The following is a 27532-nucleotide window of genomic DNA, read 5'->3' as shown; positions in this document are numbered from 1 at the left end:
CATTGAAGTAAACAGTATGATTATACAATCTTCTCTTTAAAGGTTCATTCCATAATAGTATAAGCACTACCCCCTTCCTCTTTTCATCAGTGAAGCTAAATAAGAATACTTTCTGTCAGCCTGGGAGTAGGTAGGAGAAGCTAAGAAGAAAAAAGCTGCTTCTAAAAAGTCATCTGAAGACCATTTGCAATTTATGAAAGACCTATAGGGAACAATAATGTGTTATTCTCTACTCTTATCATTTTAAGGGATGGTGAGCTGAAATTGAGCAAGAAAATGTGAATAGTATCAACCTTAGAAAATGTTCTAATTGGTATGGTATAGGAGATCAAAAACTAATGAATAAACCCTTCAACCAAAGCAGCTTATTCTTACAGATTAGATTGGTAAAATTAACTACCATATCCAATATTCAAATGAGAAAATAATCTGTTACTTTAAAACTTTTATTTTAAAGAAGCAATGTTTTGATTATCATATTGCATAAACCTTAGTAATAAGGACAGTTATAATAACCACTTTTTTTCTTAAGTTGAAGTCTCTGTGTTATAAATTGGAAATGGGTTCATTAATTAGAATTGAAAGAAAATTGAAGCCTTTTCTATCAAATACTTCTGTGACACCGTATTTAAATACTGATTTTTAAAGAATGACATGTTGTGGGGCAGCTGTATGGCTCAGTAGATTCACCTGGAGATAGGAGGTCCTGGGTTCAAATTTGGCCTCAGATACTCCCTAGCTGTGTATGTGTAACCCTGGGCAATTTAACCCCAGTTGTCTAGCCCTTATTGCTTTTCTGCCTTGGAACCAATACTTGTATAGATTCTAAGACACAGAAGGTAAGAGTTAAAAAAAATGACATTTTATTTTCTACAGCAAATTCTCAGAAAAAAAAATATTAGCTTATTTGGAAACAATTTTCTTTTGGAGGTAAAGAAATCTCTTGGGTATGGCAATGGAAACAATTTAGAGGTTTATCACATATGCCCTTGGGTTGCTAGGTAGAGATTTAATTAGCAGATTTTAACATTATTTGAAGCTTGACTTTTAGTTGATGTTTATTTTTTTAAGTGAATTAGATGGTATAGTGAATAGAGTGCTGAGCCTAGAATTGGGAATGCCAAGTTTAAATTCAACTCCAGATACTTGTCCTCTGTGATCCTGGCCAAATTCTTAATTTCTGTTTGCCTCAGTTTTCTTATCTGTAAAATGGGGATAATAATATCACTTTCCTCTCAGGGTTATTGTGAAGATCTATTGAGATAGTAATAATTTTTTTTTAAACCCTTACCTTCTGTCTTGGAGTCAATACTGTGTATTGGCTCCAAGGCAGAAGAGTGGTAAGGGCTAGGCAATGGGGGTCTAGTGACTTGCCCAGGGTCACACAGATGGGAAGTGTCTGAGGCCAGATTTGAACCTAGGTTGAGATAATAATTAAAAAGCACCTGGTACATAAGTACTATGTAAATTGTTTTTCCTTCTACCTATTTGTCTCTATTGTTTATATATATGTGGTCATAGGAAAGTTTCTTTGCTTTCTGGTGAGAGCTTCTAAAGAATACCAAACAAGGAGTTCTAATGAAGTCTGACATACATAGTATGATGAAGGGGAATCTGGCATGTGTGAATTTGCCTTTGTTATCCACTCTTTTAAGGAACTAGACTAGTTAATATGAAACCCCATTGTGCAGTGACTAGAGTCTGTAGCATATTAAAGATTAATTGCTGTTATGTAGTGCAGGGAGTTAGCCAGGACTAATTTCCTCAGTCTTTGTGACACTAGTTCAGGTTTTGGAACCCTATCCCTCCATTTCCTTTGTTGTGAATAGAGCTTGTTGAATTCTCTAGTTTTAAGTACCAGCAGTTCAAGGGAGGTGAAGGATGGTCATTGCCTTTTAAATATTGTATTGGAATTGAACTATCTTACTAATATGTTGGGGGAGAATTGGGATCATAAAGTAGAATATGGTAACTACATACTCAAGGGAAGGAAGATACTCAGATGAATCCAAAGTGCAATTTTTTCTCACACTTTATACTCTGAACTCTGTAGAATTTTACCACATTCAACCACTACCTAGTCAACATTTCTCTTCCTATCTCCCTTATCATTTCTTCTCTTTCTCTTTTATTAGTGTTTCTTCTTAACCTCATAAGGGAGTTGGTGCCCAAGGTTTGACCTTGGCCTTCTCTTCCTGATCTTCTTTGATAATCCTGTCCATTCACTTGGCTGCAATGATTATTTTTATAGTGCTGACTCCCAAAGCTTAAGACTTTTCTGGACTCCAGATCCATGTTTCTAACTGACTTCTACATATTTTTACTTGAATATCCTTATGGCACCTCAACCTCAAAATACATTAAAAATAGAAACTATAGTTCTGTTAATTTCTATGATTCTTTTTAACTTGCAATTCCCCAATCACCCATATTCAAAATCTTCATTTTTATTTTTTTCTATAAAAATAAAAATGAGTAGCAACCCAGACTACTTTCTCTCTTTTGCCCCACATATCTAATCCCTTGCCAGATTGTGGTTCTATCTCTATAACATCTCTAATATAGATGTTCTTTTTTCTATCTACATAGCTTCCACTCTTTTTCAGGTGCTCATCAGGACTTTTGTAATAGGCTCCTAATAGATCTTCCTGCCTCAAGTCTTTCCCCACAGTCAGAAAAAATACAGGTTTGACCACATCACTCACCTATTCAGTAAGCTCCAGTGAGTCCCTATCATCTTTAAGATCAAACAATCAAAACTCTTTAGAATCTGGCCCTATCCTTCCATTTTAGTCTTATTATATAGTACTCTACAAAATTGACCTTTTTGCTATTCCTTATGCATGACAGTCTCTCTTTCATCTCTGTGTTTCTGCACTCCCCCCCCCCCCTCCCTTCCCTCTGTAAAAAGGGATTCTTTAATTTCACAGGGGACCTGGAGGTACTTTTACTATAAAGATGTGTAGGGATTAACCAGTCCACAGTGACAGGAAGTAGGAACCAGGGAGCTCCCTGCTGAGCCAAGGTCAATTACAGACTGTCAGTTGCTGACAGGGGAATCAGTTGTTGACAGCTGGTAGTGAGTTGCTGACAGGGTTGGGAGTTAAGGGGAAGTTGGCTACTGGGCATGAGTTGGTCATTGGGGATTGGTTGCTGGTGGTTTGGTTGGCGTTTAGTTGCTGGAATATAAAGGCCAGCCTGCACTTACTGAGAGGGCTTTTGGCTTTAGCCTTTAGAAGTCTTTTTGCCTCTGGGATCTTTAGAAAGCAGGAGGTCTGTCTCATAGGCAAGGATCTGTTGTCAGTTGACAACTGATAGTTTGAGCTGCTGTAGAAAACTGAAGGAGTGAGTGAGTGGTAAACTGTCTATTATTTTAGGGAGTTAGGTAGTTAGTGAATCATTTATAGATAGAGTAGGTTAGATAGGCCTGGTGTTTGCCAGGCAAGAAGAAGCTGTCCTCAGAAGAAAGTTAGGGGTAGTTATTAGGAATTTTAGGCAGTATTAGGAATTTAGGTATATTTATAGGGTATAAGATTAGTAATCTCTCTTTCCTCTTTTCTATCTTTCTATTAGAACTTTTTGGGATGGTTGTTATTATAGGTAGATATAGGTTGTTTTAGTAGTAATTATAGGTAGTTATAGGAAAACTAGTATAGACTTTATGAAATTTTATTTCTCTACCTCTTTCCTATATTTCTCTTTTTTACGATACTCATTTTACTATATTCATTTACTATCTATTTTAATTAAACTAAATTGTTAATTGTTAAAAGCTGCTAGAAGTTTTCTTTTCTCTGCCTTAAGGGGATAATATTAATTTACAACTCTATTATATTCTCATTAAAACTTAAATTATTAAAAGCTGCTCTCTTATTTTGTCAAAACCCCTATTTTAACCTTTATACCTCCCATGCCTGGCATGTCCTCCCTCCTCAACTTTGCCTCTTAGAACCGTTGGTTTCATTCAAGAGTTAGGTAAAAAATTCTTCTACATGAAGCCCCTTTGTGGTACCTCCAACTACTAGTGTCTTCAACCCTTAACATTACCTTGTTTCTGTTTTGTATTTGTTTTGTTTATCCCTTCATATATTGTCTTCCCATATTAGAATGTAAACTCTTTGATGGTAGGGATTGTTCACTTTTTCATGTTTGTATTTCCAACAACTAACTTAGTGCTTGGTATGATAGATAATAATAGCTAATAACATATACTTATATAATGATTTAAGGATTGCAAAGTGCTTTACAATAATATTTCATCTATTAAAAAAACAAGGTGATTTCCATTCCCTAAAATTTTACAGATGAGGAAACTGGAGCTTTGAGAAGTTAAATGACTTGCCTAGAGTCCCACAGCTAGTTAAGTGTCTGGGGTTGGAATTGAATTCAGTTCTTTTTGCTTTGTTCTTAGAATTAAACTTTAATAGTTTCACTAAAATATATGAAAATTACAAATAATATGGTAGTCACCAATTTAAAGTATTACTGTTGAAAGTCGAAATGACTTTTAATAGCTTTTATTTACAAAAAAGGTAGAAAGAGTAGAATCAGAGAAATTACAAAAGGGTAGAGAAGACATTAGCCTGTTTAACTAATTATTGCTCAGGTGCTCGACTCAGCCAGGACTTGTTGACCTTCAGCCAGAATTAAATTCTCCACAGAAGACAGGAAGAGAAAGCCAGCTATCCACTCAACCAAGTTTCCTCTATGAGGCAGTCAAGATGATGACTCAAGCTGAAGGTGACTCCTGAGCCTGACTTTCTTCCTTGACCTGACCTTCTTCTTGAAACTGACTTTCTTCTTGAAGTCTACTTTCCTAGTCCCAGAAATTCAGGGCCTTTTATAGTGGCTTTTGTCCTTTCCCCTCTTCACAAGGGCCAATCACATCTTCCAAATTGCCCAGCACTGCCCAGAGGACAGTGTTTGTGGGAACCACTTCTCACCTTCTGGAGAGGTGAATACTCATCAAAAGGGTTCATAGTTTCCTGACTGATTGAGTTTCTGAGGGTATGAATTCACTAAATGGGTTAAGACTTAACACAGCTGGGTTTCTCAATGGATAGAGACAGGAGGTCCTGGGTTGAAATCTGGCCTCAGACACTTCCCAGCTGTGTGACCCTGGGCAAGTTACTTGGCTCCCATTGCCTAGCCCTTACCACTCTTCTGCCTTGGAACCAATACCTAGTATTGATTCTAAGGCAGAAGGTAAGGATTTAAAAAAAAAAAAACAAACTTAACACAGATGCTATTTCCTTTGGGAAATCTTCACTGATCCTTATTGACTAGAAAGAATCTAATCTTTTTTTGACATTCTTTGTTTTTATCTTTTGCATTTATTCTGCACTACAGTTATTGTACATTGTATAACTTTTCATCATTGTCTATGAGACATATCCCCATTGGTAAAAGATACATAAGTGCAGAAACTATTTTTAAATTGTCTCAATCTGTTATAAAGTGTTTTGTACAGAATAGGTGTTTCATAAAAGGTGCTTGAAAGAATGAATATACCTGGTGAGTTACTTTGAGTCATAGAAAGCTTAGATGTACTCCTAGGAATAGTTACCTTCATATATGACTCTTTAGATATGAAGGGAGAAAAATTGTGATTGGTTACTAAATTATTACCCTATGGTGTTTCTGCAATAGAAAACATACAATATTGGGTCAAATATACAAGATCAATCTAGTCCAGATTTTTGTCTCATATAGCATCCTTAGGTGCCATAAATAAAAATTAGTAATTTTTTTGTGGCATACTCAAAGGTTAAGGAGCACTTTTTCAAGTTGCGCAATCTGAGGTGTTTTAAGGTTGAGAAAAATGTGTTATAGTCAAATGATTTTTTATTGTTGCCTTTTGTTTTCATATCATATTCATTTCTTTTTGAAAATGTTTTCTTTCTTCCTTTATTTTTGACATTCATTTAAAAAAAGTTTTGAGTTTTAAATTCTCTTCTTCCCTCCAGTCCCCCACCATTTATTGAGAAGGTAAGCAATATGATATATGTTATCCATGTGAAGTTTTTCAAAATATTACCTTATTAGCCAGCTCATATTCATTTCAGATTATATTCCTCCTCTCTTATTTACCCAAGTCATCCCACTTAACAAAGATTTAAAAAGAAAAAGAAAAAAAGTTCAGCATAACCAACCAACATATTAACTGTATCTGACAGATTATGCAGTATTCCACACGCATATTCTCTTCCATGTTGTCAATGAAGGGAGAGAGGTACATTTTCTCAACTCTTTCCAGAGCTGCTCATTTTAATTACCTAGCATTGTTTCATTGTATTAGCCTTTCCATTTACATTGTTGCAGTTACTATATATGTATGTTATCCTGGTTCATATATGTTTTTTCAATATTTTTCTGAATTTTTATTTTTTGTTATTTCTTATGGTTAAGTAATATTCTCATGTTCACATACTACAGTTTCCTTAAACATTCTCTTTACTATCATAAAAAATGCTACTATACATGTTTTGGCACATGTGTATACAGGACCTTTCTGTTTTGAACTCTTTAGTGTATATGAGTAGCTCTGGGACAAAGGTCAGGGATATTTTAATTACTTTTTCTTTAGCACAATTTCAAATTACTTTCCAGAATTATTGGACCAATTCATGACTTCAACATTGTATTAAAATGCTTGCTTTCCCATAACTTCTCTAACATAGATTACTTCCATTTTTTTTTATCTTGGCCAATTTGCTGAACGTAAAGTTGTTTCTGATATGCATATTGCTTATTTTTGGTGATTTGGAGCTCTTCTTCACATGGTTGTCATTAGTTTGAAATCATTTTTTGAAAACTATACATTAATATGACAATTTCACTATTGCCTTTCTAGTGTTAGCAGCTAAAAACACTTCATAATTTTAAATAAAATCTTATTTGTCAGAAGTCAAACTTGCCAACATTTCCATTTTTCAGTTTAGTGGAAAGATATCTTACTTACCACAGTTTTTTATTCCTTCCTCCTGCCTCATTTTTAACAACAAGGATTTTTCTGAATGGCCAGACTGGTTCATTAATTTAACAAACACTGGTTAAGTATTCACTCCATTGCTTGGTGCTGAAGAAAATACAGGTATGTATATGATTGAAGCTTCTAAGTTTCTTAGTCATGGACATAGTTATACTATCTTCTATCAGTAATTTTTAATTAGTTGTGGTAAAAGTGGTACAAATGAAGTACTACAGGCATTCAAAGGAAGATGAAGAAATCTACTAGCTGAATTGAACAAGGAAAACTTAATAGAGGAAGCTACTATTGAAGCTGAACCTGAAAGGATGGAGATGATTGTGATAGGTAGCAGTGGAGGGTGTGGGAATTTTAGGAAGAGAGAATGGTACATAAGCAAAGAACAGAGGGCAGAATAGGTCTGGGGCTCATTTGAGGAATGGTGAATAATTCAGTTTGGCAGGAATGTATGGGAGAGCAGTAGGGACTAAGAATGGGAAAGGAGACCAGAACTATGTTTTGAAGAACTTTGAATGCCAAGTTAAAACATTTGTATCATATGCCCAAGAGGTACTGAGAAGTTACTAAAGAGAAATGACAAAAATTTATACTTTAAGAAGATCAGAGCAGGGAAAGTTTAGAAGCAGGGAGGTGAGTGATTAAAAATATAGCCTCTTTGGAGAAACAGACATATTATCTTGTGGCCTGAGTAAAATGTGGTCTTTAGCATCCAGACTATGGGTATTCTTTATAAACAAGACCACAATAATATACAAGAAGGCCAAATAGTCTTACTTATACTTAAGTAATTAAAGCCATTTGGATGGGGTTCAATAAGGATCCATTTTGTAATGAGTGCTATTCTCTAGTGAATACTATTAAAGAAGGGACATCTTAATATATATGTGAAGAAGTTAGAATTGAAATGAGCAAAAAAGGTAATTTAGTATTCAAAGCCCATTTGTGTGTGTGTGTGTGTGTGTGTGTGTGTGTGTGTGTGTGTGTAATATATACACAGAGAGACTTGACTTTCAAATTGAATTTGCATTGACTTCTCATGTGTAATGAAAAGAAACTTTTGGAAGCATACAATCATCATCTCCTTTTTAAAAAAATACAAAATGATCATCAGGAATTGCAAAACTGCTTCTTAGATTTCCTACAACTTCATCTTGGTGACATTCTCTTTTTTGAAAGCCATTCTATTATAGCTTATTAAGAGACATAAAACCTCCAAAGAGCAGTCTCAGAGTTTTGTTTTGGATTTTTTAAAATCATTTATTCACAGGCTTCTGTTTTAAACATAGTTTTCAACAAGGATTTCTTTCTTAGTTCTAAAGTGGTTTTTTTTTTAACCTTTACCTTCTCTCTTGGAATCAATGCTGTGTATACTGTGTACAATACTGTGTATTGGTTCCAAGACAGAACAGTGGGAAGGGCTAGGCAATGGGGGTTAAGGGACTTGCCCAGGGTCACACAGCCTCTAATCTTCTTCTTCTTTTTTAACTGAACAAGTCATTATTTTAAAATTTGGTCAATTTCAAACATTATTCCTTGGTTACAAAAATCATATTCTATTCCTCTCTCCCCTCCCCCCGCCCTTCCCGTAGCCCACACGAAATTCCACTGGGTATTACATGTGTCCTTGATCAGAACCTATTTCCATGCTGTTGATGTTTGCACTACAATGTTCATTTAGGGTCTATATTCCCAATCATATCCCCCTCAACCCATGTAATCAAGCAGTTGTTTTTCTTCTGTGTTTCTACTCCCACAGTTTTTCCTCTGAATGTGGATAGTGTTTTTTTCTCCTATATCCCTCTGAGTTGTTCAGGATCACTCCATTGCCACTATTGGAGAAGTCCATGACATTCAATTGTACTACAGTCTATCAGTCTTTGGGTACAATGTTCTCCTGATTCTGTTCCTTTAACTCTCCATCACTCCCTGGAGGTTGTTCCAGTTCCCATGGAATTCCTCCACTTTATTATTCCTTTGAGCACAATAGTATTCCATCACCAACATATACCACAGTTTGTTCAGCCATTCCTCAATTGAAGGGCATCCCCTCATTTTCCAATTTTTTGCTGTGAATTTTAAAACTACTCCACCCTACTCGACTACTTTAGAAGATTTGATTTAGCTATTTCCTGATTTGTAACAATGGAGATACTTGGTCTAACAGAATCAGGTCTTGGGAACTCTACATTGCTCTACCCTACTTAGTTTAAGGAGGTCAGGAATGTCTGCACCCATACTCAAGCATTAAGTATCTAAGAAGATGACCTTCAACAGACATGTGCAGAAACAGCTGACAGACCCCTGGGCTGTCCTAAGTCAAGCTAAGCTAACATTGTACAGATAAGACACAGGAAAGTGATGTAAAACTGTCTATATAGGGCATGTCACTTCCTCTCTTCGGGCTTTTCCCTGTAGAGGTGGCTCTGGTTGGCAGCGTGCTAAGTGTTCTGACATCTTGGCATGGTGGCAGCTATTTGTCTGGGTTTTGGCGGTGAGTTTGCCCTTGAGTTAATTTCAGGTTCAGGCATCTTGGCTAAGCCCTCTTGGAGTTCAGGCTGATTCCTTCCTCTTTTACTCTCCAAAACTTTACCTTCCTAAAGCCTCTAATCTTCTCTCTGGCACAAGCCAGGCGGGAGAAATCCTACACCCTTTCCTTCTCCCTTCTTCTTAATTTCTTTCCACTATATTAATTAAATCATCATAAATTTCCAGCTGACCTGGGTATTTTTCTTATTTGGGATATCCATGACAACCAATAATTTATATAGTTTAGGTCACAATGCTAAAATTATCCTTTACATTGCCAGCGCAGTTATGAATATTCTTGTACATGTCTTTTTCCTTATTAGCTCTTTGGGGTACAAACCCAGCAGTGCTATGGCTGGATCAAAGGGCTTTAGCACCCTTTGGGTATAGTTCAAATTGCCCTCCAGAATGGTTGGATCAATTCACAACTCTACCAGCAATTAATTAATGTCCTGACTTTGCCAAATCCCCTCTAGCATTCATTACTTTCCTTTGCTGTCATGTTAGCCAATCTGCTAGGTGTGAGGGGATGCCTCAGAGTTGTTTTAATTTGCATTTCTCTGATTTTAAGAGATTTAGAACTCTTTTTCAGGTGCTTATTGATAGTTTTGATTTCTTTTACTGAAAATTGCCTTTTCATGTCCCTTGTCCATTTATCAATTGGAGATTTTTTTGTACAATTGATTTAGCTCTTTGTAAATTTGAGTAATTAGACCTTTGTCAGAGGTTTTTGTAATGAAGATTATTTCCCAATTTGTTACTTCCCTTCTAATTTTTGGTTACATTGGTTTTGTTTGTATAAAAACTTTTTAATTTGATGTAATCAAAATTATTGATTTTACATTTTGTGACTTTTTCTAGCTCTTGTTTGGTTATAAAATCTTTCCTTTCCCAAAGGTCTGACATGTATACTATTCTGTGTTCACATAATTTATTTATAGTTTCCTTCTTTATGTTCAAGTCATTCACCCATTCTGAGTTTATCTTGTAGGGTGTGAGATGTTGATCCAAACCTAATCTCTCCCGCACTGTCTTTCATTTTTCCCAGCAGTTATAGTGGATTTTTGCCCCAAAAGTTGGAGTCTTTGGGTTTGTCATAGACTGTCTTGCTGAGGTCATTTACCCCAAGTCTATTCCAGTGATCCTCCTTTCTGTCTCTTAGCCAGTACCAAATTGTTTTGATGACCACTGATTTATAGTATAGTTTGAGATGTGGTACTGCAAAGCCACCTTCCTTTGCATTTTTTTTTCATGATTTCCCTGGATATCCTTGATCTTTTGTTCTTCCAAATGAACTTTGTTATGGTTTTTTCTAATTCAGTAAAAAAGTTTTTTGGTAGTTCAATGGGTATGGCACTAAATAAGTAAATAAGTTTGAGTAGGATGGTCATTTTTATTATTATTATTTTTTTTAGTTTTTAAAACATTATTTTATTTGGTTATTTTAATAAATTATTCATTGGAAACAGATCATTCCTCCCCCCCACCCCCCACCCTTCCCCTAGCCATCTGGGTATCACATGTGTCCTTGCTCTGAACCCATTTCCTTGTTGTTGGTATTTGCATTAGGGTGCTCATTTAGAGTCTCTCCTCAATCATGTCCCCTCAACCTCTGTAGTCAAGCAGTTGCTGTTCTTCAGTGTTTTTACTCCCTCAGTTTGTCCTCTGCCTGAGGATAGTTTTTTTTTCTTTTTCTCGTAGATCCCTACAGATTGTTCAGGGATATTGTAAAGCCATTAATGGAGAAGTCCATTACATTCTCTTGTACCACAGTGTGTCAGTCTCTGGATACAATGTTCTCCCGGTTCTGCTCCTCTCACTCTGCATCACTTCCTGGAGGTTGTTCCAGTCTCCATGGAATTCCTCCACTTTATTATTCCTTTGAGCACAATAGCATTCCATCACCAACATATACCACAATTTGTTCAGCCATTCTCCAATTGAAGGGCATCCCCCCATTTTCCAATTTTTGGCCACCACAAAGAGTGCAGCTATGAATATTCTTGTACAAGTGTTTTTCCCCATTATCTCTTTGGGGTACAAACCCAGCAGTGCTATGGCTGGATCAAAGTACAGAAAGTCTTTTATCGCCCTTTGGGCATAGTTCCAAATCGCCCTCCAGAATGGTTGGATCAATTCACAACTCCACTAGCAATGCATTAATGTCCCTACTTTGCCACATCCCCTCCAGCATTCATTACTTTGCATAGCTGTCATGTTAGCCAATCTGCTAGGTGTGAGATGATACCTCAGAGTTGTTTTGATTTGCATCTCTCTGATTATCAGAGATTTAGAATACTTTTTCATGTGCTTATTGATAGTTTTGATTTCTTTAACTGAAAATTGCCTATTCATGTCCCTTGCCCATTTTTCAATTGGAGAATGGCTTGAGTTTTTGCACAACTGGTTTAGCTCTTTATAAATTTGAGTAATTAGACCTTTGTCAGAGGTTTTTGTTATGAAGATTGTTTCCCAATTTGTTGCTTTCCTTCTAATTTTAGTTACATTGGTTTTGTTTGTACAAAACCTTTTTAATTTGATGTAATCAAAATTATTTATTTTGCATTTTGTGACTCTTTCTAAGTCTTGCTTGGTTTTAAAATCTTTCCCTTCCCAAAGATCTGACATGTATACTATTCTGTGTTCACCTAATTTACTTATAGTTTCTTTATATTCAAGTCATTCACCCATTCTGAGTTTATCTTGGTGTAGGGTGTGAGGTGTTGATCCAAACCTAATCTCTCCCACACTGTCTGCCAATTTTCCCAGCAGTTTTTATCAAATACTGGATTTTTGCCCCAAAAGCTGGGGTCTTTGGGTTTGTCATATACTGTCTTGCTGAGGTCATTTACCCCAAGTCTATTCCAGTGATCCTCCTTTCTGTCTCTTAGCCAGTACCAAATTGTTTTGATGACTACTGCTTTGTAATATAGTTTGAGATGTGGTACTGCAAGGCCACCTTCCTTTTGTATTTTTTTTTCATGATTTCCCTGGATATCCTTGATCCTTTATTCTTCCAAATGAACTTTGTTATTGTTTTCTCTAATTCAGTAAAAAAGTTTTTTGGTAGTTCAATGGGTATGGCACTAAATAGATAGACAAGTTTGGGTAGGATGGTCATTTTTTTTTTTAAAACCCTTACCTTCTGTCTTAGAGTCAATACTGTGTATTGGTTCCAAGGCAGAAGAGTGGTAAGGGCTAGGCAATGGGGGTCAAGTGACTTGCCCAGGGTCACACAGCTGGGAAGTATCTGAGATCAGATTTGAACCTAGGACCTCCCATCTTTAGGCCTGGTTCTCAATCCACTGAGCTACCCAGCTGCCCCTAGGATTGTCATTTTTATTATGTTAGCTCATCCCACCCATGAGCAATCAATGTTTTTCCAATTGTTTAGATCTAGTTTTAATTGTGTGGAGAGTGTTTTGTAGTTGTGTTCATATAGTTCCTGTGTTTGTCTCGGCAGATAGATTCCTAAGTATTTTATATTGTCTAGGGTGATTTTAAATGGAATTTCTCTTTCTAATTCTTGCTGCTGAACTGGGTTGGAGATATATAGAAATGCTGATGACTTATGTGGGTTTATTTTGTATCCTGCAATTTTGCTAAAGTTGTTGATTATTTCAATTAGCTTTTTGGTTGATTCCCTAGGATTCTTTGAGTAAATAAATCATCATATCATCTGCAAAGAGTGACAGCTTGGTCTCCTCATTGCCAATTTTAATACCTTCAATTTCTTTTTCTTCTCTAATTGCTACTGCTAGTGTTTCTAGTACAATGTTAAATAATAGAGGTGATAATGGGTATCCTTGTTTCACTCCTGATCTTATTGGGAAGGCTTCTAGTTTATCACCATTGGAGATGATTTTTGCTGATGGTTTTAGATATATACTGTTTATTATTTGTAGGAAAGGCCCTTCTATTCCTATACTTTCTAATGTTTTTTTTTTTCCAAAAAATTTTTTATTGTCCTGCAAAACACACTTCCGTATTGGTCATTGTTGTAAGAGCAAACTTATATATAACCCAAACCCCCAAATAAAACCATAAATACACTGATGTGAAAAACGACTCCAAAAGTTGTTTCTCTGGAGGTGGACAGCATTCCTCATCATAATTTCAGGATTGTCCCAGAGCAGTGCATTTCTGAGAGGAGCAAAGTTTTCACCAATGATCATCATGCAATATTGTTGTTACTGTGTACAATGTTCTCCTGATTCTGCTTATTTTGCTCTTCATTAGTTCTCACAGATATTTCCAGTTTTTTTCTGAGATCATCTTGCTTATCATTTCTTATAGCACAATAGTATTCCACACCAACATGGACCATAGTTTGTTCAGCCATCCCCAGTTGATGGGCATCCCCTCAATTTCTGATTCTTTGCCACCACAAAAAGAGCAATTTACTCTCCTTCTTGCTTGACATTCTGTCTTTCATTTTTGAACCTTTGTAAATCCCAGACAAGTCACTAAACTCTCTGGGTTTCTCTGTAAGTGAGAAGATTGGACTCAATCAGAAGGACCTTCCTGAATCCATGAGAGTATGCATGAAGCCCCAATCTCAGAAGAGCTATCTAGAAAACCCCAGAGAGGTTTGATGGGTCAGATACTCTTAGCATTTTCTTCTTCCTTCTCCTTCTCCTTCTCCTTCTCCTTCTCCTTCTCCTTCTCCTTCTCCTTCTCCTTCTCCTTCTCCTTCTCCTTCTCCTTCTCCTTCTCCTTCTCCTTCTCCTTCTCCTCCTCCTCCTCCTCCTCCTCCTCCTCCTCCTCCTCCTCCTTCTCCTCCTTCTCCTCCTCCTCCTCCTCCTCCTTCGTCTTCTTCTTCGTCTTCTTTCTTCATCATCGTCGTCGTCGTCGTCTTCTTCTTCTTCTTCTTCGACTCTAAATGATAACTAGTACAAATATCAATAATGTGGAAATAGGTCTTATTTCCGTAAAACCCAGTGGAATTGCTCATTGGCTTGTATTTTGTCAAAGGCTTTTTCTGTGTCTATTGAGATGATCATGTGATTTTTTCTTGGTTTGCATGTTAATATGGTCAACTATGTGGATGGTTTTCCTAATATTGAACCATCCTTGCATTCCTGGTACGAATCCTACCTGATCGTGGTGGATAACCCTTGTGATGACTTGCTGGAGTCTTTTTGCTAGTATCCTATTTAAGATTTTTTCATCTATGTTCATTAAGGACATTGTTCTATAGTTTTCTTTATCTGTTTTTGACCTGCCTGACTTTGGAATCAAAACCATATTTGTGTCATAAAAGGAATTTTGTAGAACTCCCTCTTTGCTTATTATGTGACATAGTTTGTATAGTATTGGGATTAGCTGTTTCTAATGTTCTTTTTGTAGGATCTATCAAATGTGACTGCAAAAATATGGGTTTCAAGTCTTTGAATTTCCAAAACTATAAAGATAATTTTTAGTGTCTTGAATTAAATAAAAAATAAGTGGTCGCCATGGGAAAATTTCCCAAATATGAATACCCAAGTCAGCTGGGTTTTATGGAGATTTTAATTAATACAAATGAAGGAATTAAAGGAAAGGAGAGAGACAGAGTAAGAGGAAATAGTAGGAAAAGGCTAGGGCCTAGGCCAAATTGCCTAGGCCTTTCTCTTTAAGAGAGAAAACTAAGTCAGTCTTTTATCCACTCACCACAAGATTTTTATCCCAAGCAAAACTCCAACTAAGTTCAGAGGCCCAGCTACTCCAACTAGTCTGAGATCCAACTAGTCTGAACTCTCCCTAAGTTGAGAGAGCCAGCTCCTTTTAAAGAGAAATTTCTCCTCTGTCACCTTCCCTAAATTTTCACATCTACCAATCACAGCAGATGTTTCCCACAGGACTGACCATTCTTAATTCACATCTTATTTTGTTATCACCTTCTCTGAGTAGACTAAAACTTCACACCTCTTTTGTTAAGCTTGCCTTTTGTAAGTTGCTTGACCTTTTAGTGATTAATTTAACCTTTATAGGTACTTAGTACCCTTTTGTATTAGATCTAAAAATAGACCTAGCTTAAGGTTTTAGTTTAAGTATAAGTATGAGTTAGGGACTTTTTCATTGTTCCATCAGGAGTTTACAACTTTATCTCCCCCTAAGTCACTGTCTAAGTATGGGTGGAGTAATGTTAAAGTTCCCAATACATTCCTGATGAAGTACCTCCATTGTTTAAATGGGGAATAGCCTTAACCAAATGTTCTAAGGTAGAGTCTGAGAAGTTTTAAGATTCACAAAAGTAAATAATTATATGTTCAGAATGCACAGGGAACAGAACTATATAGCAATTAGTGTGCTAATTTTTTTTAAACCCTTACCTTCAGCCTTTGATTCTAAAGCACAAGAGTGGTAAGGGCTAGGCAGTGGGGGTTAAGTGACTTGCCACATAGTCACATAGCTAGGAAGTGTCTTAGGCCAGATTTGAATTTAGGATCTCCCATCTCTAGGCCTGGCTCTCAATCCAGGGAGCTACCCAGCTGCCCTCTACTGTGCTAATTTTTAACTTATAGCTTCTCAGGCCTGGTCATCAGGGGTTTTAAACATTTACCTTGTTGCCTCTGTATTCTCTTTAGCCCTGGGAACAGTTTGGTATAGTGGATATGGATATGGATATGAATATGAAATTAGGTTTGAATCTTACTGCAGACACTAGTCATTCAATCCCTCAAGGCCTCAATTTCCATATCTGTAAAATGGGAATAATAAAACCTGTCCAACCTATCTCACAAGGTTTTGTTAGAAAAGTGTTTTGTAAAACTTAAGACATTTGAAACTTGGATGTGAATTGTTACTACTATTCCATACTGGTAATATTAAACTATCTGGGAGCATGATAATACTTTACATTTTGTCAATAGTATTCTAGTATTCTAGTACTACATGCCACATATAGTTACAATTTCATTAGTATGATACAATAAAGGGAACATTAGGCTTAGAGCTGGAGATGTGGGTTCTGATTCTACCTCTGCTGTGTGACCTTGAGTGAAGTCAGGCATTTCTTCTCTCTGGGCCTTGAGATCTTCAGTTTCCTCATCTGTAAAAAGGATTTGAACTAGAGGTCAGCTGGGTTGCTCAGTGGATTAAGAGCCAGGCCTAGAGATGGGAGGTCTAGGTAGGGGTTAAAAAAAAAAAAGAATTTGGACTAGATAGTTTCAAGGCATTTTTTAGTTTTAAGAGGCTATGATGTATTTGTTAGGGTATCTAATTGGGGAAGACATAGAGTTAAATCCCCTGGCAGACTTAACTATCTACCCATATGTATCTCTATAGAAATTCCATATGGATCAGATTTCACTTCAATGATGTATTGTACCCTTTTGCCATTTTCTTGTTCCTCATCTTCACATTTCTTTTAAATGAAGAGTTTCTTGATAGGAAAATACTGTCAAATGGCTACTTACTGAGAACTTTCATAGAAGAAATAATGCAATAAAAATAATTAGACCTTTAATAATATAGATTTTTACTTTCTGTATGGGAACTAGACAATTTTGCTATGTAATAAAAATATTTTGGGAATCAGAGAATATGTAGTGTAGGAAGAGCAATGAAAGGGAAAGATGAAGATGAGGAAGACATATTATCATGTGGTTCCTTGGGCCTAACTAAATAATTGCTGCCCTTCTTTCACTTCCCCTCTGCAAATAGCTTCCTGAAAAAAATCTACCCTGGCTTTCAACTTCAAAGGAATGTCAGCCAAAGGCAGGAATATTTTGAAAGATTATAGCATTGGGCCAAATCTAACAAAATGAAGTTCATTAGGGGTAAATGTTGCCATATGTTAATGTTCAGTTGTGTCCAACTTTGCATGACCTTGTGTACTGTAGCATGCTAGTATTGTCCACAGGGTTTTCTTGCAGAATTATTGGCATAATTTGCCATTTCCTCTTCCAGTGGATTAAGGCAGACTGAGGTTGAGTGACTTGCCCAGAGTCACACTGTTAGTGGGTATCTGAGCCCTGGTTTTATCTCAGTAATATGAGTCTTACTAACTCTAAGTCCAGTGCTCTATCCACTCACTGAGCTACCTAGCTATTTTTTAAAATACAAAAAAATCACCTTCAAAAATATAAGAAGAAGGCATGGTTAAATAGCAGTTTTGGGGGAAAAAATTGGGAGATTTTATTGTACAACAAACACTAGAAGTTAGCAGCTGCATCAGTTGATGGTCAGTATGGGTATTTTTTAAAAATACCTACTGCCTAGTCTCTGGATATACAAATGCAAAAAATAAGAAAAGTAATTTTATCTGGGATTGCACTAAGAGGAATCTAGCTTCCAGGAACAGAGAGGCTATATTTGTTCCATACTCTGCCTTCATCAGATAATTCTGAAGTGTTGTGCTTAGTTCTGTATGCCACCATTTAAGAAAGACATTCATAAGCTCAAGTATTCAGAGAGTATTCAGAGAGTAACTGGGGTCTGGAATCCACTTCACATGAAGATCTAGTAAAGGAGGTAGGCATATTTAGTCTAGAGAAGATGTCAGGGAAAACATGAGAGCTGAGTTCTAGTATTTTACAGGCAGTCATATAGAAGAGATCCAAATACAATTTTTTTTTCCCTTTGGGAAATAAACAGTTTGACTTTATTGACTTGTTCTCTTTGACTAAGAGGGAACAGTGGGTAAAAGTTATAAGGAGACAAATTTCCTTTGTAACATAGCCAGTATCTGTATAAGAACCTCTATAGAGGGGAAACTCATCACCATTTGAAGCAGCCCCATACTACTTTGGGATAGCTATAATTATTAGGAGGCCTAACATTTCCTAACATTAACTTCAGTTGACCTGCTTCACAACTTCTACCATTTACTCTTGATACTGCCCTCTGGGGATAAACAGAACAAGTCTTACCTTTCTTGTACATGACAGTCCTTCAGATTCTTAAACACATCCTAGGACCCTCTTTTCCAGACTAAATAAGTATAGTCTCTTCAGTGTCTACTTAGAGGAAATGAACTCAAATCTCTTAACCACCCTGGTTACCTGTCATTGTGTGCTCTGTGGAGTCCCAAAGTAAACACAATGCTACAGATATTTTCTGACTAGCACAGGGTCAAGAGGGATAATTACCTTCTTATGCTTGGAAAACTATGTCTCTCTTAATGCAACCCAAATTTGATTTTTTTTCCCCTGTCACATCAAACTGTTGAGTCATATTGACCTGTGGTCCACTAAAATCTTCAGTTCTTTTTCAGATGACTGTCTAAGCTTTTCCTATCTCATGCTTTTGCAATTACTTTTTTAAACATGTCTTGAAGTGCCATATTTGATATTTTTCTTATTGAATTTCATCTTATTAGATTCAATTCAATGTTTCTAGTCTATCAGTATCTTTTGGGAATCTTAAGTCTTTTATTTTCTGGAATTATATCTTAATCAAGCTATGTGTGTATATACACACACACACATTGATACATGTCACCTATGTGTAACCAACCATATCTTACAACTTTAGAAGAGATAGAACATATATATTTAAGTAGTATTAAACTTTAATTGTGGTTGGACTCTGAATATTTATATAGGTGGTTGCCAGGGATTTAATTTCTAAATCCCAAAATGAATTACTAAGGTAAATGGAATTTAAGGTAGCTTATTTACAATAGAGGGAAGATATTAAGGAATGAGAGAGTAACAACTCCGGCTTCCTCTGAGCCAGCTAGAAATTCTAAGACCCTAATCAGGGAAAAGAGTCTCAAAACGATGGGGCTTTCTTGGAGGTTTACACCTCCGAGAAAGGCAGAATCACTAAGTCAGCTTTTCACTCATCAACGGTGACTGTCTAAATGGAAAGAAGCCTGGGTGTCTGCAAGTGTCTGTCTTCCAGTCTCTCCTCAGAGTCATGGCAAGCTCTTCAGTCTTCTCGAATGGAATATAGAATCAAAACCCTTCTTCTGGGGTCTGGTCCTCTTTTTAAAGATCTTTTTCTCTTCTGTCACCTCCCCTAAATTTCACATCTACCAATCACAGAAGATGCTTTTCTCCAGGACTGCCCACTCTTTAGTTCACACTTTCTTTGGTTAGATTATTATACCTTTTGGGTTACTTAGCACCTCTTTTGGTTAGTTCACCTTTTGTAGTTAGTTAACACCTTTTTGTAGTTAAAATGGGTAGATCTACTTAAAATGCTGAGTTATCACTTTTAGGGGGATTAAAATCTAAAAATAGATTGTGGATTACAATTCAATCTTCCCAATAAAGAAACAGCTAAGTGCCTTCATTGTTACAATTTAATCTTCACAATAAAGGAAGAGCTAAATATTTTCATTGTTAGAGTTAGGGGAGATCTAAATCCAATCTTCACAGTAGGAATTGAAAGGAGTAAAATTCTAGCATTCTTAAGAATCATGTTTGCATATGTATGATTTTCTTTTAAATATAAATAAATAAAAATAGATCAGCAATAGAACAGCCTATGTCATAATAACCAAATATGTTTGACTTTTGTTATTTTCTCCCCATGGTTAACCAGTGCCATATGATATATATTTATTATAAAGCATCTTCCAAGGTCTTTTCCTACTCCAAATTTTCTTATAATTGTTGACATATTGGGAGATGCTTTGCATTCTTGCTTAACAGACTGAGAATCATTGTATACAGAAATTCCAGGCAGGCTAGTCATATATATTAAAGTACCATCTTGAGTTGAGAAGGGAGAAAGTATTTACTGAAAATGATGAAATTCTGAATCTTATTCCTAACCTTAACCTTAATTCTAACCTTTTCCCTTACCCTAAAAACAAACAAAAAATAACATGTTAATGGAAATGGAATTGACAAATATTAAGTTTATTTGAACTGTTAATATTTTCTGGATGTTATTTTCAGAGGAGAAGAAGCAGATGGTTGCTAATGTGGAGAAACAGCTAGAGGAAGCAAAGGAACTGGTAAGTAGAATTTGGCTATTAAATTACAATACAGTGGTTGCCAACAGTAGATGGAATGTGATCTTTGGAATTTTTTTCCTGTCTATTTTTTAGCACTTGAAGTAGAAGGAAAAACTGTTGGTTGTTCTTTTAATGTAAAATAATTAATTAATTTGGATAAGTAAAGATTTAATATCTCATTATCAATTACAAAATATCTATTAACTATCTGCAATTTATAATGACTTATAAGATGATGTGGAGAATTTGTAGGATTTCTTTTATAGACATACCTATATTTTCCATCATAAAACATTAGATATCTAGAATGTATCTTGAATTTTTTGATAAAAGAATTTCCCTTAGAACCAAGGATTAGATCCTTTACATACCAAACCATTTTATTTTAATTTTTAATGGGAATTTTTCTAATATAAGTTATTTTTATCCCTGTTTTATTAAAGAGAAGATATGGACCATAATCTAACACTTTGTTGTTAACATAATCATATGCTATAAATACAAATGCATGTGTAGGTGAGATAAGACATGGAGCTTGAATGACCTAGCCTGATACTTTACTACTATAGATCATTGAAACATGCTAGTTTGTATGCCTTCAGCATGATACCTTAATGCCCTCAGGGGCCATTGAGGTGAGTTGGCTGTTTTGACCTAACCTACCCCTCCTTGAAGTTCAAGATTCCTTATGTTCCTTATGTCTTACATCAAACACTGTGGTACTGAGGTGCAAAACTGTTCCATCCTCTGGCTTTCCTTTGCAGAATCTCTTCTCTGCTGTCAGTTTATCTGCTGCCTGCCATCATCCACTTCCCTGCTTTTAATCTTTGCCAACCACTGCTGCTTTTAATATCTACTGATTCAACTGTCTGCTGCTTTCTTCCCTTTTCTCTCTGCTTTTCTTCTGTCTCCTTTGGCTCTCCCCTGCTCCTTGACTTCTCTGGCAAAAAGGCTGCTCCCTTTTCTGGCCATATCTGCTAATCAGAGTGCTCCTTTCCTTCTGGTTGGCAAACTGACCCAGACTGCTCTTCCTCAGGTGTAACTGTCAGATTGGCATCTCTTCTCAATTGTTTTTATTGTTGCTGAGGTCTTAGGAGTGACTTCCTCATAACCCGCCCCCTCCCCCTTCTCTTCCCCAATTACCAACTTTGTGTGTTTTGGAGTAGGGAGTCATTATCATGGTTTTGGAGTTGTTTCTGGGGCTTTGAGATGCTGGACTTCTTGTCTCTGTCTCACAAGATTTTTTTTTTAATAAAAAATATTTTTATATATATATAGAGAGAGTTCCTATACTCAAGGAGCTAATGATATTTTTTGTTTTTAGAGATTTTTGCAGAAAATTTGACCAAGATTATTTTATTTTTAAAATATTACAAATAGTTTATCATTCTGGTTCAATTCTATAATGTAAAATAGTTCACCTATAGATAGCAGGTTAGAAATTAAAAAGTGCTTATTCCACAATAATGCAGGGAAGGTATGGAAAAATTAATTTTCCCATTTGCGGATAAGAAAACTGAGGTTCAGAGAGCTGAGGTGATTTGCTCATTGTCCCATGACTGGTATCAAAAGCAGGCCTTGCTCCAGTTTTTTAGTGTCTTATACACATTACCATTTTGCCACTATGATTTTTGCCTGTAGTTTTCCTGATATTTGGGCTAATAGATACTTCAGACTATAAAGTGTTTCTCTTCTGAGATCAAGCTATTTAATTAAAAAAATTTGGGTGTACATAGGAATCTCTTGGGGTTTTTTGTTGTTTTTTTAAAGAACATTAGTTAAGGGACAGCTTGGTGCCTCAGTGGATAGAGAGCCAGGCCTAGAAGGAGGTCCTGGGTTCATATTGAGCTCAGACACTTCTATTTGTGTGACCTTGGGTGAGTCTCTTAACCCATGTTTCCTAGCCCTTTACTGCTCTGCTGCCTTGGAACCAGCACTTAGTATTTAATCTAGGTCAGAAGGTAATGGTTTATTAAAAAAGAAGAAAGAAAAAAATTAATTAGAACTGTTATTCTTCAAGGATCTATGTGAATACTTCTTTTACTATTCTGTGAGTTAATAGTTGGTCTTAAAATGCTGTTCTGACCAAAAAACTCATCACTGTGTTGGAAACCTGCTGGTGAGTCTTTCTGAATTAGGTTGATTCTTGACTGGTAGTTATGTAATCTATTCCTGAGCCCATACTTGAAGCCTTGGTGTAGGACCTGCCAAGGCTTGTCATTTACTCCTATAACTTTCAGCAACAAGGCCATCCCACAATGAATAATCACAGTAGCTAACATTTTTATTGCCCTTCAAGGTTTGCAAACAGCTTCATATATGTTATCTCATTAGAGCCTCAAAATCACTTTGGGAAGTAGGTGCTAAAGGTGTTATTCTCATTTTAATAGATAAGGAAATTGAAATTCAGAGAAGCTCAATGATGTCTCTACTCACACAATTAGGAAATGTTAGAAGTAGATTTTGATTCCAGGGCTCCTTGACTCCAAGTCCAATGTTCTTTGTATTATACTACATTGCCTTTTAGAGTAGTAGGAAGTACTAGAGTAGTGGAGGATCCATAAGTCAAACACATTTGTGCTACTTAGCTCTAATTTCTTACCATTCAGTAGTAATAAGAGATAAATGTTTAATGTTAACAGCAGTGATAATAATTCTGATAGCCATTATTTATTTAGCATGTTAAAGTTTACAAAGTACTTGCATATATTATCCATTGATTATGTTGCATAGAAACACAATCAAGCTTCAGAAAGTTTACTTTTACTGTCAGGATTACTAGATAATATGTAGTCAGAATTTTTAATACTACATTAAAATATAAATAATAAAAAAGAATATAATTGTGATATATCTATTGTACGTTCTATTGACAAAGGCTTTAACATAGCACTATAAATAAATCAAATTTTTGTTTCTAAAAGATCTAGTTTTATTAGAAACTTACCTATCAATTCTAAAAATCTAATTTGCATCTATTATTTCCCCTCTATTCCCAAATGATTCAAGGGGATCCTAAATGCCTTCAAGATTGTAGCACCAAGCATTCTCTTCTATGGCTAGCATAAGTAGTTATCTTTGGACACTGTCAGAAGGAAAGTGAGAATCAGAAGGGATAAACTGGTTAAGTAATGGATCCTATTCTTCTCTTTGCCCTTGTTTGCCTATTATGAGTAAGTCAAGAATAGGAAACAGGAACCCAGTTGCTGATTAATCACTAGATTAAAACTTGCTTTCATTGCAAGAAAAAGGTTTCTATTTTGTCCTGGAAAGATTTTTAGCAAGGTAAAATAGAAGATACTTTTATGTTTTGTACTATTTCTTGAATAAGTACTTTTTTGAGAAAAGTTATTACATAAATTTAGTGAAAAAAAATAATCCCATCATGAAGTAACTGTGTAGTCTTGGATAAATTACTTAATGGTTCTGGGTTGGTTTACTTATATTGTAAAATTAAGGCATTGAATTAAAGGGTACTTCTATCTCCCAAATTCTGTGATTTTATTTATGTAATTAACTTAAACCTTCTACCTTCTGTCTTAAAATCAATACTGCATATTGATTCTAAGGCAGAGGAGTGGTAAGGGCTAGGCAATGGGGGTCAAGTGACTTGTCCAGAGGTCACATGGCTAGGAAGTGTCTGAGGTCAAATTTGAACTCAGGATCTCCTATCCCTGGACCTGGATCTCAATCCATTGAACCACCCAACTTTTATTAAACCATTCAAATAACTTTTTCTTCCTCCTTCCTCATTAGCTTGAACAAATGGACCTGGAAGTCCGAGAGATCCCTCCACAGAGTAGAGGAATGTATGCCAGCAGAATGAGGAGCTACAAGCAAGAAATGGGAAAACTTGAAACGGATTTTGTGAGTCAAATTCTACTCATAGTCATATTTGTAAGATTTTGTTCTGAATTTCTGCCCTCTTATAGCCAGTTCTAAATGGATAGAACTTCATTGTTTATTCAAAATTTTGCTTAGGGAATCAATCGAATGCAGTCTTTTGGCTAACAGTATAATTTCAAACATGATAGATCAGTAATTCAAACTTCTATTCAACTGTCCCATTATTCCCAAATAAAAGTTATCGAGCATTGTGAAGTACTGAATAATTATTATTTTTTAAACCCTTACCTTCTGTCTTGGAATCAATACTGTGTATTGGCTACAAGGCAGAAGAATGGTAAGGGCTAGGCAATGGGGGTTAAGTGACTTGCCCAGGGTCACACAGCTGGGAAGTGTCTGAGATCAGATTTGAACCTAGGACCTCCCGTCTCTATTCACTGATCTACCTAGCTGCCCCCTGAAGTACTGAATTCTTAAAAGAATTTATAATTCATAGTTAAAGACTTCAGTTAAAGTTAAAAATTCATAGTTAAAGACTTCAGTTTGCCCTCTTTCCTCTGATAAGCTTCCTTCATGTGGTATATACTTATTTGGAAGAGAATGAAAATTTTCCTGTTTATTATATTTTTTGAATCCCTTATTATTTTTCTTTAGTTATTGAATGACAACATTGAACTTTCTCTTTCTATGATTCTGATTTTAATTTTTTAAATTTAAGCAACAGTAAAAGGGGGTATTATTGGATTATTTATTGTCCTTTGTATATTCCCCCTGTCTTTCCTGATTATGTGTATTTTTTGTGTCTTTATGTGTCTTATTTCCTATGTATCTGGAACATACCTCCCCACCTCTCTTCCATCCCCTTTAACCTATTGAATTTCAACTTTTTTAAAAGCCTGACTCAATACCTTCTCAAGAAGTCTCCTTCATTCTGAAATGTTTGTATATCTCCAAAACCTCACAGAGAATCTTGTTTCACAACTCCCTAATGAGGATATTGTGCATTATTTTGTATTATAGCTATTGGTGGATGCTATCATTTTTTGAGGGCAGGGGACTATCCACCCTAATGTCTAGCACAGTGTTCTGTTCAAGGAAGACACTAAATAAGTTTGTTGCAAGGATAATGTTATGAGCTTGGCCTATTGAGAAGACATTGAGAAGAAAAAGCAGTCTTTGAATAGTGTCATGCCATAGAATATATTAAAATGCAAATAATCCTAATAAGTGTTGGGCAGCTCTGCAAAGGAGATAAGATATATCCTTAAGCCATAAGACAAAGAGGTTCCAGGGATAACATAACACTAATGACCTCTTCCTTCCCAACCCATAGTACAGGTTTCCCAAATGTACTGGACACTTTCTCTTAGATGGTCCTTAAGTAACTCATTCATTGTGACCAGTTCATCAACAAGCATTTATTAAGTACTACTGATGTTCCTGACTGCTGAGTGTTAGGAAGGAAAAAAAGTATAAAACACAGCCCCTTCCCTCAGTGAGCTCGTGTTCTCATGGAGGAGACAACCTGCAAGAACTACATACAAGATATGTACTGAATAAATGGGAGGTAATCTCAGAGGGAAGACACTAGCAAGTTTTAGAGGGAAAAAGGACTGATAAAGGCCTCTTAAGAAGATGAAATGTGAACTGAGTCTTGAAGAAGGCCAGAAGGCAGAAGTGAGAATGAAGAGTATTCCATGCAGGGTAGAGCTTATCTGAAGGTGTGGAGCCTGGAGGTGGATTATAGTGGGTGAGGAGCAGCAAGGAAGCCATTGTTGCTAGGTCATAGAGCATGTGGAAAGGAGTAAAGTATAGGAAGATTGGAAAGGTAGGGAGGGACCAGATTCCGTGGGGCTTTCAAAGTGAAACAAATTTTATATTTGATCCCGGAAGTAAGTAGTTATCTTCATTGTAGTTATCTTCCATTTTTCACTTTTCTTCATTATTTCCCCCCACTCTTGCCCTGGCCCCCATTTAATTATTTGCAAGGGTTATCGATGCGACTCCATCTTGTAGCTATTCCTATTGATTTTCTTATTTCTAATCCTATGGTTTTCACATTAGATCAGTATTTCAGTACCTTCTCTTCAGTTTCTAGTCTAGCCTCTATGCAGCTGCAAAGTTGATGTTCCTAAATCAGAATTATGATCATGTCACTCTCTTGCTCATATCCTAATGCCTCAAGGATAAGATATAGCCTCCTATAGGGGTCCGTTAAAACCTTCATAATCTATTCTCAATTGATCTTTATAGGTTGATTTCATATTCTCCCAAATCCAATCTCTAACTCAATGTTCCATCCCCCCACCCAGTTAAACAATAAGCATTTGTTAAGCATATATTATGTGCTAGGCATTTCTGTTCTTGGCAAATGACTTATCCTTCTGTACCTTTTTGCCTTTATATAGGCTGCCCTCTTTCCTTACTAATGACTTTTGGAATTTCTCTCTTCCCTTGGGACTCACTTCTTATACAAGACCTACCCTAATTTCTACCCCTCCACTAGTTGCTCATGCTCTCCCACCTCATTTTGCATTTACTTTATATTTATTTTGTGTTTACTTATTTGAGTATGTGCTGTTTCCCTCTTGTCTTTAAAGGCTGAGACTATTTGGGGTTTGTCTTTATTGACCTCTAGCATAGTAATTTATTAGTAATAGATGCTTAATAAATGATTGTTGAAATGTATTGGAATGCTGTAGCATTGATAAAAATTTTGAGTACTAAACAAAATGTCAGAAAGTACCCTTTTTAAAAAGCCAGGTGGCTCAGTATATAGAAAGCCAGGTCTAGAGTCAGGGAGGACCTGGGTTCAGATTTGATTTCAGACATTTCCTAACTGTGTGATCTCGAGCAAGTCATTTAACCCCAATTATACCACTCTTCTGCCTCAGAATCATACTTAGTAATGATTCTAAGACAGAAGGTAAGGATTTTTAAAAAGTGCCCCTCCCCTGGTTAATTGTAAAATCAGATTTTTTCCAGCCATATTGTAGTTTTTTTATATTTACGCCAAACAGACAAAGGAAAACAGTTTACTTTCTTTCCCCTCGCTCACCAGTCATATTAATAATTAACCATCAATAAAATCTGATCCTCAGCATCCTACAACTTTAAAGGCTCTGGTTTTAAAAATAAAGTAAATATCCTATAAAATGTAATTTATGGAGAGCTTTACTTATCTCTAGTAACATTCTATAAATATCTTTTATTAAATTAACTTAAATTTGCATTAGTAGGGTAAGAGACACCATTGAAACTTTGATATTATAATTTTC

At 36.0% G+C, this 27532-nt stretch overlaps 1 protein-coding gene across 7 annotated transcripts in view; it reads left to right on the top strand.

The window, feature by feature from the left end:
- Positions 1-27532, top strand: part of VTI1A (vesicle transport through interaction with t-SNAREs 1A) — a 447185-nt gene that overhangs the window by 2453 nt on the left and 417200 nt on the right. For all 7 annotated transcript variants that reach the window (XM_001368344.4, XM_007479003.3, XM_016432630.2 and 4 more), the window contains exons 2-3: positions 20350-20408; positions 24165-24275. In XM_001368344.4, coding sequence (XP_001368381.1) covers positions 20350-20408; positions 24165-24275 — 170 coding nt within the window. The remainder of the gene's footprint in view (positions 1-20349; positions 20409-24164; positions 24276-27532) is intronic.

This window comes from Monodelphis domestica, chromosome 1 (assembly GCF_027887165.1).
Source record: "Monodelphis domestica isolate mMonDom1 chromosome 1, mMonDom1.pri, whole genome shotgun sequence".
NCBI classification, from domain to species: Eukaryota; Metazoa; Chordata; class Mammalia; order Didelphimorphia; family Didelphidae; genus Monodelphis; species Monodelphis domestica.
The sequence above is the reverse complement of the archived record's forward strand: the minus strand, read 5'-3'. Positions and strand labels throughout refer to the sequence as shown.